This window comes from Mytilus californianus, unplaced genomic scaffold (assembly GCF_021869535.1).
Source record: "Mytilus californianus isolate M0D057914Y unplaced genomic scaffold, xbMytCali1.0.p SCAF_5, whole genome shotgun sequence".
Lineage (NCBI taxonomy): Eukaryota > Metazoa > Mollusca > Bivalvia > Mytilida > Mytilidae > Mytilus > Mytilus californianus.
In genome coordinates, this window is record NW_026262701.1 from 101,876,614 (window position 1) to 101,889,726 (window position 13,113).

The window sequence follows — 13,113 nt, forward strand, 5'->3', positions numbered from 1 at the left end:
GATAAATATATAGGCTATGAGGGTCTGGATGGTGGGTCCATTTCAATTTTGTTAATACTTTTCACCCAGTACATTGTATTTTCTATTCTTTATCTTTTTGGTACTTTTATTTTCTTTTTGCTCATTTTTCTCTATTCTGTAAACCCCAATCCTCACCATCCGATATGGGATATTTGTTGTGCCATTATTTACTAAAATAACAATTTGTTGCCTTGATAGAGTAAAATAATTTCAAAATACATTTTTATTTTGAAATAGTTCATTTTTTTCTGGTGATTGTCTCATATAAGCTTACACAACATCCACTTTGAGTTTGACTTTTTATTAATAGGTCATTTCTAGTAATCATAGAATTGCTTAATTTGTTTACTTCATTAATTTTGTATGTACAGGTTATTGGTTCATGTCTGCCATATTTTTTTTGGTAAATTGTTTTGTTTTTAATTAGTCCTTTACTTTTCTCAATTGAACTGTTTCATAACTGACTATACAGTATGGGTTTTCTCATTGTTGAAGGCCATACATGTGCCTATAATTGCTTACATCCACTTTATTTGAACTTAGGTGGAAACTTGTCTCATTGGTAATCATAACACATCTCTTTATTTTTAAATAGTACAACAAGCATTGTGTTAAAATTAAAATAATTTTCACTGAAATATTTTATCATTTTATTTAGTTCAGCAGAGCCTTTTTTCTTCCTCCATTGGATTTGGCATTGTGTTGGTCTTGTTGTGTTAAGTCTATTTCCTTTTTAGGAACCAGTGGTTTCGGACATGTAATGTTCTTAGCTGAATCTGAGTAGCAGTGCTGTCTTATCTGCTCATATAAATACCACTGCCTGGCAGGTTCAAGAATTTTGATGTTAGATGGTTGAGGAAGCTCACCTCCTGGTGGAGTTTTAGTTTTGCATTTCAGTAAATTGAATGTATATGATTCTGAAGATGCATTTTCTCTGCATGTTACTACTCCTGGGTGTTGTGAATCCATGTAAAAATGATGATAGTCAGTTATATGTTTCAAAGTTTTAAAGTACTGTTGCAAATAAGGCTTCCATTCATAAAACATTACAGGATCTTGTATATTTCCTACAACTTGTGGTATGTTGTGTCCATTTCTGCTGGACCTTGTCACAGTTTCAGCTACCTGTAATAAAACAAAGAACAATAAATCAACTGCAAGACTTTTCATAAATGATTTGAGAGTACTTACAAATACATACAGATTTAAAAAAAGAAAATTTGAAAAGGTGACTTTACAGTAAAATACAGCCAGACATCAAAAACAGATGACAATAATATGCAAGTCAGATAAATCTATAAATCTAGAAACTAACTCAGGTAAAAACTGGATATGCTGTCTATGCTTGAATCAATTATGAGTACATTTTGTAATTTGTGTACAAGATAAAACATTTTAAGAAACTAATGTTATGTCATTAATCCAAAGAACTAATCCAGGTTTCATATGTGTAAGAGTTATTGCCCTTTGATCATATTGAATAGGTGAAATATTGACTATTTGAAATGACTTTAGAAAAAAAAACATTAATAGTTCTATCTTAAATCAAGTAATAATGTTTATACATGTACTAGTATATTAAATTGTAGTTTTAATTATTATATAAACTACCATTATCTACCTCTGATAATGTTTCTGCTGCTGAATTTCTCCAGTGTAACTTCCAAACACCAAAATGCCAATCAGGCTCAAACTTGGTATGTCCTGCAATCATCATTGAGTATTCTATGCTTTTGTGTAATCCTGGCAAAACAAAAATAAAAATTATATTACAAAAAATACTTATTTTAAAAAAGCAAATACCAAAATGAGAAAGTTAACAAGATACCAGTAACTAAAGTTGTCATACTAGAAATAAATATTGTATGCAAAATATATACATCTGTACTTATAAAAATAAATAAATCTTTTGAAGGTTGATAACATGAAATGTTGATTCTAATCACAGAACTATCACTATAACATATTCTGCATACATTGTTAATATAAAAAAAGAAGATGTGGTATGTCTTAATCTAAAAATACAGATAGAATAAAATCAGTGTTGTTTATTTAAAAAGAGAATTTTAAACTTTTATAAATAAATTGTTGTCTTGGTTATAGTTTGAATATAATATAACACTTTGTGAAATAATGTAACATAATCAAATAATAGTTACCCGTCATTACTCTCCATAATGCATACCATAATACTACATTATTCTTGTTCTGACCAGTGCAGTTGTCAAAATGGATTTTAGCATCAGTCTCTCCATGACCAAATTTGTTAAAATAGTGATGCACCATACTAACAACAGAGTGTGCTCCTTTGCCAATACTTTCAGCTTCATCAATCAAATAGAAACTTTGTTTTCCTACAAAACATTACATACAAAATTTACCATTAGCCATTTTGAAAACATTTAAACCAAAAGCATACATATCTAATACAATAGTATATTCACAAAGTACAATTTAACATGTACTAGTACATGATGTGTGCAATAGAGGTAAATAAATAAAGATAAATCATGTTTAAGAAATCTATTTCCATATACATGTATGTAACTTAACTCAATACATACATGAATCATAAGGGTATAGTTATTTATATCAGAGTTATTGATCTTGAAAACTGCACCTTACAAGTCAATGATCATGTACATTAAATATATATTTGTATGTCCAGTGATTATGTCCATCAGTCTGTTTTAAAACTATAAATTATAATAAATCACATGTTCATGTTATTGTTTCTAACTATCAAAAGCATATATTTAATGTAATAAAAAACCAATAAAAAATTACCAGATCCTTCTGAGCAGACTCCAAACACATTACATTTTCTTGGTGTTTTGAAATAAATGGGTCCCACTTGCTGAGCATGGTGAGGAAAGTGAACTTGTTGGGCATAATCCCAGGAATAGTGTAGAGTGGTCTGTACTGACTGTGGAGAATTTCCTGTAAAACACATGTAAGAGTTAACAACTAAATACATAAGATTGAGGATAGCCTGTTCAATATTAAAAAAAATATTCCTGCAGCCATGGTAGTACAATTGAATCTAATTTATCTAATCCAAGTAATATTGAGTCCAAAAAGGATACATGAACATTGTATATTGAGACATGTACATATGTACATCTATGTTTAGAAGTAGAAGTGTCAAGATTGTGAATTTGTGTATGTTTTTAACATGATTAACATGATTAATGGTTGTCTGGAATAAAGTTGACCAATTATATACAACTGAATGTACTGTCACATGTGAACAAAAGTATGGAATAAAGTTCACCACTTACACAAAATGCATGCACTGACTATTTGGTAAGGACTTGAAACGTATTATATAAATAATAATAAAAATATTCAAAAGTATGTTTTATGAATATGAACAGATATTTAGGAGAGACATAAAGAGATATGTAATATTAATACAGAAGACATACATGTACTTTGGTGGAATAAACTATTTAACCTTTATATATATATACATATATTACCTGATTGTTTCAGTGCATCTGGCAAGTCCATGTAGTTTTGTTTGCTAAGTTTAACCTGCTCACGGTAGTAGTCTCTTTGTTCTTTTGCGAGTTGTACATGGATATTATAGTGATTTAACAATAACTGTTTTTCCTCTTCAGACAGATTTCCACTATTAGATATTTTACCAGCATATTCCTGACACTTTTGACATAAATCAGTACATGGCTTTGTAACTACAATATTGGGACATAAATCATGCCACTGTCTTTGAAATGTTCTTACACTCACACTTCTATACTTCATATTTATTGCAAGTTTTTCATATTCTGCATGAATGTCAACTGAATTTTTGTCAGATGGTAACAACAAAACTTGATGGTTCTTGTAATTAGGCAACCTGCCTGGTAGAGGCAAAGCATTATCAGTAGCATATTTGATAAGAAATGTTTTTATCCTTTCTGAATCCTGAAATGTAAGGGCATGTTTTGGAAGTTTCCCTGTGCTAGCATGAGTTCTAGGAGATAGTCCATCTACATCTAGTGATTTTGCAATAGAAAGTAATTTCTTCTTTTCAACCCCATGGATAAAACAAAATGTCTGTCTACATACTCGCTTTCCTTTGAAATAAAACTCCTGGTATGGGCGTTCCCTTTCTTTAATTTTGTGTTTCTTGGCTTCAGTGACACTACCAGAACGCCTGTGTGCAAACAATTCAGCCTTGATTATCATATCAAGTTCATCTTTAGAAAGTTCCTTGCAGTGCTCTCGGAATTCAATAACGGCGTCCATTTCAATGATTTGGCTACAAGGTTCGCCATAAAATTCTTTGCACCCGCAAGTGTCATTTCTGAAACGGGCCTGTGCAATATATTCTCGTGTATCGTCATCTGAAGGTTCGACTAAATGATCGACATTGTCGTCGTCATTGTCAGATTCAAAGTTTTCAACATCAGAATTAATCTCGGACTCGGGGCATTCGTAATCGTAAAAATATAATTCGTCGACCCTATTCAACTCATTTATGAAATCATCATCTTGGTTCTGCAAAATCTCAGGCGGTATGCTACTCTGACTTGCCGAAAATCGACTTTCCTGGCTCATTTTATCTGTTTTATACTAAGACCGCCATTTGTACTTTTGTATCCAATGTAAATACAAAGGGGGACAATTAAAAGTTTTGTGACTGGTTTACGCTCCATGCTATGCATTTCAAGGTAATCAAAATAAATATTTTTTAATAATTGATGTAGAAATATTATACAATTTTATAAGTATCAAAAGTTCAGTCTATTTTCAACCCTTTTCAAAACCTAATTGCAAATCGGTAATTACGAAATACAGGTGCTCGTTTAGATTTGACAACGTCAACTTTACGACGTCATAATACGAAATCGTAAATGCCGCATCTGGGCCCTTTTTGTCAGTCGCAGTCACAATTATGAAAATCTATAATATTTTGTCTGGCATTGTACTTCAGGATTTTGGTAAAATACAAAAATAGGTGTTTCATGATTTGATAAGACTTTCACAGTAGAAGTTGTAAATAATTTAGGATTTCAAACATCAGTAGCTAGTAAATTTATTTTTATTTAGAATATTGTCTAACTTTTTTAATGCCCCAAATATCTTTTGAAAGAAATACATACAATTAATACGAAAAGACTTCCAAATTTCAATGGATACTCTTTAGAAAAAATAATTGCCAGTCCTGGACTCCTCATTTCATGTAAACATATATACATGCAACTAGCAGTAATTCATTTATATGAGAGCAAAGCATGCTTTATACCATTCAGCCTTTAAGCTAAAACATGAATATGATTTTGCTTGTAATTATTAGAGAATAAAGCTTTTTGCAATAAAATATTTAGGCATATTCCAGAAAAGATGAATTTTTAATTATTCAGGTTCAGATTTAGATGGTGAACATCTGAGTTATCCACCCATGTCCAATACAGAGAGAGAAAAAAAATGAAAAATTACAGCAAAATTTGTGTAAAAAAATAAATTCCTGTAATTCCTTATTCTGATGAGTGCAACCCCCCCCCCCTTTTCCAACATCAAATCCTGGATCTGTGCCTGGTTTTATATTTCATGTCATCAAAGTTGGGCAAATATTTTGACCAAGAAATATGGTACAAGATCTGGAACAAACCTATTATACCTGCAGTTACTTCACCAGAAAAACAGGTCTATAAAATGGTTAAAAAAACAATACATAGATTGTAAAAACCCAAACAATTCTGTTTTCAATGCTTCTGAGTCAGAAATCCTATCATTTAACCAAGAAATAAATATTCATTAGTAAAATATTAAAAGTGATTATTGGTGAATTGAAATGAAAATAATAAATATTGCATTTCTGTTTACTGAAGAAATATGAAAAGGAATGATGAAAAAGGTTAAATGAATGATTTGATGAAAATAAATGAACAGAAAGAAATGCAGTGATATAAATACCATATGTTACTACATGTACTGAATACTGAACACAATATAAAGACTTTAAAGTAATGTAAGGTCTTTACTAAAATACGTAGCTGGTATAACATCTAAATGCTTTATGATGATATGCCCTGTAAAAGGGGAACTGAAGAAGACCAGTGGCCAAAACGTCTTAAAATTGTTTACTGTTAATCAAGAAATTATTGCAATGTTTTTATTAATGCAAATATATATCATGTTCGCAATAATACAAACTGCAATTCATAATTTCAGAAGTGATTTTCCATCACAAAATTTTGCAATCACTTTAATTAGATATCGTATTTTCCCCAGTGATCAGTGATTTGCAAAAATAAATGCATGCATTAATTTCTGATTTACTACCACAATGTAAAGAATGTCCCCTTTTGGAATTTTGGCACAAGAAACTTAACGTGCAAATAATTATTAAAAGCTTTTACTAAAAGTCGTGTACACTGGTAATTTTCTTAAAGATCAAAGCATAATTGCAGCAGACTTTAGTCATATTTTAAACTACTGTAAATTTTAAGAAACAGTCTTTCATTGTGTAAGTATGCAATTACATTACAATTATGAGTAGTTTGTGATGACTTATACCTCTATGTCTCCAGATTCCACCTTCTTACTAGCTTGACCTAATTCCACACTTCTGACACGTTGAGCAAAGTTCAAACTACAGATAGTTTCTGCCACATTTTTCTCGACAGGAGCTACCTGTACTATCATTAAAGTCTTGCTATCACCACCTGTATCATAAAGGAATGAGGTTATTTATAAATCAGAAATAGTAGTATGATATCCAAATAATTGAACTTTGCTTTACACTGAAACATAAAATTATGGCTCTTCTTAGGATCTATGCCATATAAAAATTCTGGAAACTTTGCCATATTTTGAAGAAATATGCAAATTGTCATGTATGTGCAATGTAAGTATACAATTTTAAAACACTTCATTTGTAAATTAAAATAAGTTGCTGAATTTGATAAACTAAGAAAGAATATGTGTTGTTTGTAAGTCTATTTTTTTGTTGGAGTCAGATGCTGTTGGTTGGCGTAGTCTGTTGTACTGTCTAATATTTTTGATAATTCCTGTTATTTTATTTTCTGTATTATGCACCTTTCTTGGAAGCCCTGGATTTCTTTCATATGATTCTTTCATAAACTTTTCACAGTGAATTCAACACAGTGTTTACACAGGTAGCAAAAGAAGTTCAACATGGTCTATCAAAGTGTAAGCCAAGTGTAAATCAAGGTAAGAAATTCTACCGGACCAATCACATTCAAATATTTGTATATATGTATATCATATAAGAATTATAAGTTAAACACAGCCTACCTAAACTATCTTGTAACAGATATGTGAGCTTAGAGTTTCTGTAGGGTACAAAATTCTGTTTAGACCTCAAGGCATGTATAACATCTCCAAGGGAAGACAGAGATTTATTGATATTCTGAGCTTCCTTCAGTCGAGTACCATCAGCTCCTGATTTACTCACTCTCTCTGATCCTGCTAAATCTACCAGGTTCAGTTTACCTATAATATAACATATCATTCACTAACAGAAATCCTTCTATTAATATTGACTTACTACCCTTAACTATACAAATTCAAATTGATTATTCTATAACTAGTTTTAGCATTATACCTTAACTACAACTCTGTCACAAGAAACAATATTTGAATATTAAAAGTTGCTTTATTGTATTCCTACAATCTGGTTTGTACTATATATAAGTATAAGCTTGCAATTGACTAAGTATGTGTATTACATTCAAACAAACACACAGATAATAACTCATTTTCTCACAACTCGTTTAACTTGTTGTTTAAAATAAAAGAATGTGTCTGAGGACAGGAATGTCCACGTTCAAGCTTGCTTATAATACATGAAAATACTTTTTGATTGATTGATTAGTGTTTGGTGCCACTTTCACCACTACTGTGCTATTTCGTGGCGGTCAGTTTTCATTGGTGGAGGGGAAGCTGGTGTGCCCAGAGAGATCCATCGACCTTCGGAAGGAAAAATGACAATTCTAGTCAATTAAGATTGGAGTTGAGCCTTCCTGCCACGTTCCTGATTCATACTCACAACCTCAGTGTTGACTGGCTAGTGATACAGTAGTTTGACTACTTACACCATTCGGCCACCGAGGCCCCAAAATACTTTTTGAGAGCATTTGATGTCACTGCTAGTTTTTGAAAAGTTCTTTTTTTCTAGTCTTAGGTATTTTTGTGCTAAAATCCGAGCATTGTGCTTAGCATTGTGTATGAGTTTCATAAATTCTAAATTAGAAAAACGTAAGTTAAGAGTGTGGAAACGATAAAATTTGCAATTTTTCAAGTTATAAAAGGGCATAACTTTAGAACAGTAAGTTACTCACTGCCAAAATTCAAACTCTATCTGCGAGTTTTGGGTCTTAGCTTTGTGTATGAGTTTTAAAAAATGTTAAAATAACTATAAATACAATTCAAATGCTAGAATATTAGTTAATACCCATGTAAGTTTGTGTTAAAACATATTCTGACTTACTTCATTTGGTATAACATTAGAGAGGGTGATTCAAAAGTCCTACTGAAATCAGTGAATATACTTAGATATATATCTGTTTAACTAGAATTCTTTTCTTTTCTAAAGTTATATCAAATGAAATATATTTGATGGAAAATACAACACTAATTGCTATGAACCATTATTCAAACTAAAAATAAAATATAAGAAACATAATTATTTTATTAAATTTTACCGCTAGTTTTAGTGTTTGTTGTCCTATTGACCCCTGTAACAGTTACACATAGTAATGCATGTGATCTGGACGAATGTTCATTCATGTTTGTTGTTGCTGTTGCTCTGTTCTTCTGACCAATTGAAAATACCTGTCAAACATAAAATATTAGATGAATGCTGGGGAAAAGTGCAATACACATCAATACATTTATAAATAACATCTAAACTAATTAATGTGTCAGCTGTTTCCTTTTGTTTGAAACTTGGTCTTTTGGAAAACTACAGCTTTGAGAATATGGACTCCTTTAGAATTTCAAACATTGTGTTACATGTACCAATAAATATACATTAAAAAGCCATTTTATTCTTATTTTTTAAATGTAGTATTTCTGTGATAATATCTAAATTTTTACCTACTTTTTAATTCGACTTGACTTTTTGGAAAACAGCAGGTTTTGAGAATATGGACTCACAAGAACATTGTGTGCCCACAAATACACATCTAAGCCATTTTTTTCTTATTTCAAAACATAGCATGTCTTATTTATAAAAGTTTATGTGGGTGTATATGAGTGATTCTGTTTTTATAAATAATTTCTATAATTAATGAAGGCATGATGGAATAGTATGAAAACCTACAGGATATTTTTGGAAACAGTTTTCATTCAGTTTTATAAAATACCTCATTAACATCTGCTACAGTACTGACTTCAACAAACGACAGACCAGGTACATATAGGCCACCCCCGTCTGGGTTCATCTTCACTTCCATCTTATAGGACGGATCATCGCTTAACAGATCCCTAAAAGCATTCATTATTTGTTACAAACTTCTTTTCTGAGACTCAAAATAAATTTAATGTGATCAAAATAAATTCAATTGATGTTATTTTTTTCAGATTTAAATCTGTAAGCCTAGAGAAGTTTACTAACTTCTTCTATTTACTCATTTAGGGCTGTTTCAACAAAACATACTTGGGACCAAGGGAAGGCACTTTGAATGTTCAACCGTGGATGGGCATCAAGCACATTGATAATGTTAATGAAATTCTCAATTTGCCTCTATAGATAGTTGCTGTTTTTAAAGTGCCTTCCCTCGCTACCATATTTGTTAATATGGAATAGCTATTACCATTTTTACCAGAAGAAATGCATTAAACCTACAAACAGAATTGGTGCCACTTGTGGAGCACAGACTGCTTTACTTTCCAAAGCACTGGGACCCACTTATGATGGTCGACTTAAAAGTTTTCATTTTGGCTGTTTTGTTGACTGCTGTATTTTTTTCATTTTGGCTGTCTTTTAATGGTCTCTAATTGTACCTTCTATATGTTCCAACCTTTCTTAAATAAGTCTGCTTTTTAAATTCTTTGACAACTTATGTCTACCGGTATTCAATATTCCCTTCCTTAGCATTTTCAATTTTTTTCAAATAGCAATAAATCCAGAGGAGTTATTAGTCATAAGGCTTGTATAGTCAAAATGTGACCCCTAATGAAAAATGATGGCAGTAATTAAGTATAAGGTGTATTTTCATCATAAACAGATAACAGTATTTTTGGCTAAACTATGAAGCACAAGAACAAGATTTATCAATTTACCTGATCATTTCATTATAGATTTCTATAGCACTGACAGTAACTGTAAACTGCCAGTCGCCTCCCCTGGTTGACGTTTCACTGAATAATTCTTTCAATGCTCGTTGATTTATACCTGGATCACTTTGTGGTCCCTACAGTGAAAAGAAAAAAAAATCCTGGAAAATGACACAAAACTGTGCAAGAAAAACACAAGCAACTTTAGGAGTTGTCCTTTAAATTAATCTTTCTTTTTTGCTAATAGACTTATCAATAAAGTTTTTCATTATACCGTTGTTGTTCAATTATTGAGTCTGGTATTTTTGGGTATTAACACCAATTCAATATATAGTATAAACTAAGACTTAAAGTCTCTTTTGTTCTTTTCTGCGTCTTATTTTTTTCTGGACTCTGGGACATTTGAATATTCATTTAAGACCATATGTTACCCTCAAGATATCGTTTGGTATTTTATGATTCCATGTCACTAGTCTTACCTCCATAGTAAATGTTTTCCCTGAACCTGACTGACCATAGGCAAAGATACACACATTGTAACCACTAGTCTTACCTCCATAGTAAATGTTTTCCCTGAACCTGACTGACCATAGGCAAAGATACACACATTGTAACCACTAGTCTTACCTCCATAGTAAATGTTTTCCCTGAACCTGACTGACCATAGGCAAAGATACACACATTGTAACCACTAGTCTTACCTCCATAGTAAATGTTTTCCCTGAACCTGTCTGACCATAGGCAAAGATACACACATTGTAACCATCAATGCAGGATGTTACTAGAGCCTTTACTTCATCAAAGACCTGAAAATAACAATACAAGCTCAATAAAACAAAATTCCAAGACTGATGTCTTAATTATTCATCTACTTTATTTTAACACAGTACAAATAAGAAATGTAAGTAGTAACTGATCTGTTTATGATGATGATGATGGATAGCTGTTGAATATTTCCAGCGGCAAATTAAATGCATATTCAGGACGAAAACATGCTAATGTTATATGAATATCAACCTTGCTTTGTACTAGACCGACACTCATAGCCGGCTTTTTAAGGTTACAGTCCCGGGGAGACATGTCACCCTACCCAGACACATTATTCTGACTCTGAGCCAACCAGTCTTTGCTCTTACACCTTAAAGACCAAACAGCCTATTGTTGATGCGCATCAACTAACGCAACTTGGTAGTGACATAAAAGCTCTATGACGTTGTTTCTAGCCATGAAAAACACCGTCAAATTATAACGTCCTATTTCGCGTTTTTCACGGATTCCAACATGATGTACGCTTAAAACTACGTCTTCCAAGAAAAGTGGAATTAAGCGTCGCACTGATACCTAGTAGAAATTAAACACAAATGGACACAAAAGATACACTATCTGTAACCTCCGTTCTAATAAAAATAATAATCAAAATATAAATTTTGAACTCGGCTTTTTGCATTGCGCCGATCTGCATTTCACTTTTTTTCTTTCACTTGCGCCGATTTTGTCTTTCATTTGCGCCGATTGTGTACAGGTAAATTATAGGTGAAAGTTATTTTTTTATTTATCATATAAACCTCTTCCGTTAGCCAGTTGTACATATGTTATGAATTGTCAATTATAACATGTATATAACTGTTGTTCCCTGCTCACAAAGGGGAGGTGGGAGTAGAATTTCGAGCAGGATAAGTCAATTTAAAAGATATTTGTGCACTCTCTTTACATCCACTAAAATCACGGAGTAAAATTCTATTTACAGCATTTCAAAGCACCACAATAAAATCCATAAAAATGTAATACTAGTACAATGAATTATTATCTTGCCGAGAATTTATATGCCACACATCTGATATATTCCTTTCTTGTCATTTTATCTTTTCTATACTTGTTGTACTTGCCAATAACGAAGTCCATCTTTTCTTTCTCGTGTCAAAACGAAGTTCTCGAACAATATGACTAAAATTATCTTAAACATAAGGGAACACTATTCATATCCATATATTACCATGCAATATACATTCTAAGTTTACTACATGTACATGTATTTACTCGTATAGCAAATAAAGTATCGGGGCTAGTGATAAAAAGAATAAAATAGGCGCTAATGAAAGAATCAAATCGGCGCAAATTAAAGATGGAATTTTTTTTAAATCGGCGCAAATCTCGTACGCCCGTGTAACTTTACACTGCAAAATTTATATGACCTACGCTTAGAATTTTAACTTAATATGTGATTTTCAAAACTGAGTTTTCAGAAGGTTAGGCCGATAAACAATATTTTCTAGAAGTTTCGATATACTGACAACGTATACATGTTGAGATTAACTTATTTCTTTAAGATTCTCGTAAAATAATGGTGATCTTGCAATGAAGTTAAATCTTATCTATACTGCTTAATTGACAAAATCTTATAGTAAAAATAAAAATGATAAAGGTTCATTGTCTTTTGTCATTTGTTTCATTTCAAATTGTCTCAAGGAGAAATGATAAAGATTTCGCCTGATCTCACAGAAGCTTAAGGCAAAAAATATAAGAAATTAATATATTCAGTGAATGTGAATTAAAATAAAAATTTACAGTTTTTAAAACTAAACTTGTTGTAAATTTAACATGTGACAAAAACAATTGCTTCAAGAATAAGATCCAACATAAAATTTCTCACTTTCAAAAAGCTACAATGACCAGAAAGATTGAAAACAAATTTGGATTTTCAATGCCAGCAATCAATACATACAACATTGTCTTTGTTTTAATTTCCAAAATGAGCTATTTAGATTCATAATATTTCATCCTGTTTTGAGAAATACTTTATAGTTTTCAACGGAAAATTATTTCTTAGATTCTAAATCA

The 13,113-nt window shown here is 31.5% G+C and overlaps 2 protein-coding genes across 10 annotated transcripts in view; both read right to left on the minus strand.

The window, feature by feature from the left end:
- Positions 1-13,113, minus strand: part of LOC127702123 (kinesin-like protein KIFC3) — an 81,988-nt gene that overhangs the window by 11,821 nt on the left and 57,054 nt on the right. For all 9 annotated transcript variants that reach the window (XR_007982288.1, XM_052206201.1, XM_052206200.1 and 6 more), the window contains 6 exons: positions 10,977-11,081; positions 10,282-10,412; positions 9,363-9,483; positions 8,700-8,829; positions 7,291-7,488; positions 6,550-6,698 (listed from right to left, as the gene is read on the minus strand). Coding sequence is in view for 8 of the 9 variants with exons in the window: in XM_052206201.1 (XP_052062161.1) it covers positions 6,550-6,698; positions 7,291-7,488; positions 8,700-8,829; positions 9,363-9,483; positions 10,282-10,412; positions 10,977-11,081 (834 nt within the window). In the remaining variant the exon portion in view is untranslated. The remainder of the gene's footprint in view (positions 1-6,549; positions 6,699-7,290; positions 7,489-8,699; positions 8,830-9,362; positions 9,484-10,281; positions 10,413-10,976; positions 11,082-13,113) is intronic.
- On the minus strand, positions 658-4,909 carry LOC127702175 (uncharacterized). Its single transcript, XM_052206282.1, has 5 exons — positions 3,504-4,909; positions 2,809-2,961; positions 2,181-2,375; positions 1,643-1,764; positions 658-1,146 (listed from the first exon to the last, which is right to left on the minus strand). Exons 1-5 carry the CDS (start codon positions 4,585-4,587, stop codon positions 676-678), a joined length of 2,025 nt encoding a protein of 674 aa, XP_052062242.1. The 5' UTR covers positions 4,588-4,909; the 3' UTR covers positions 658-675.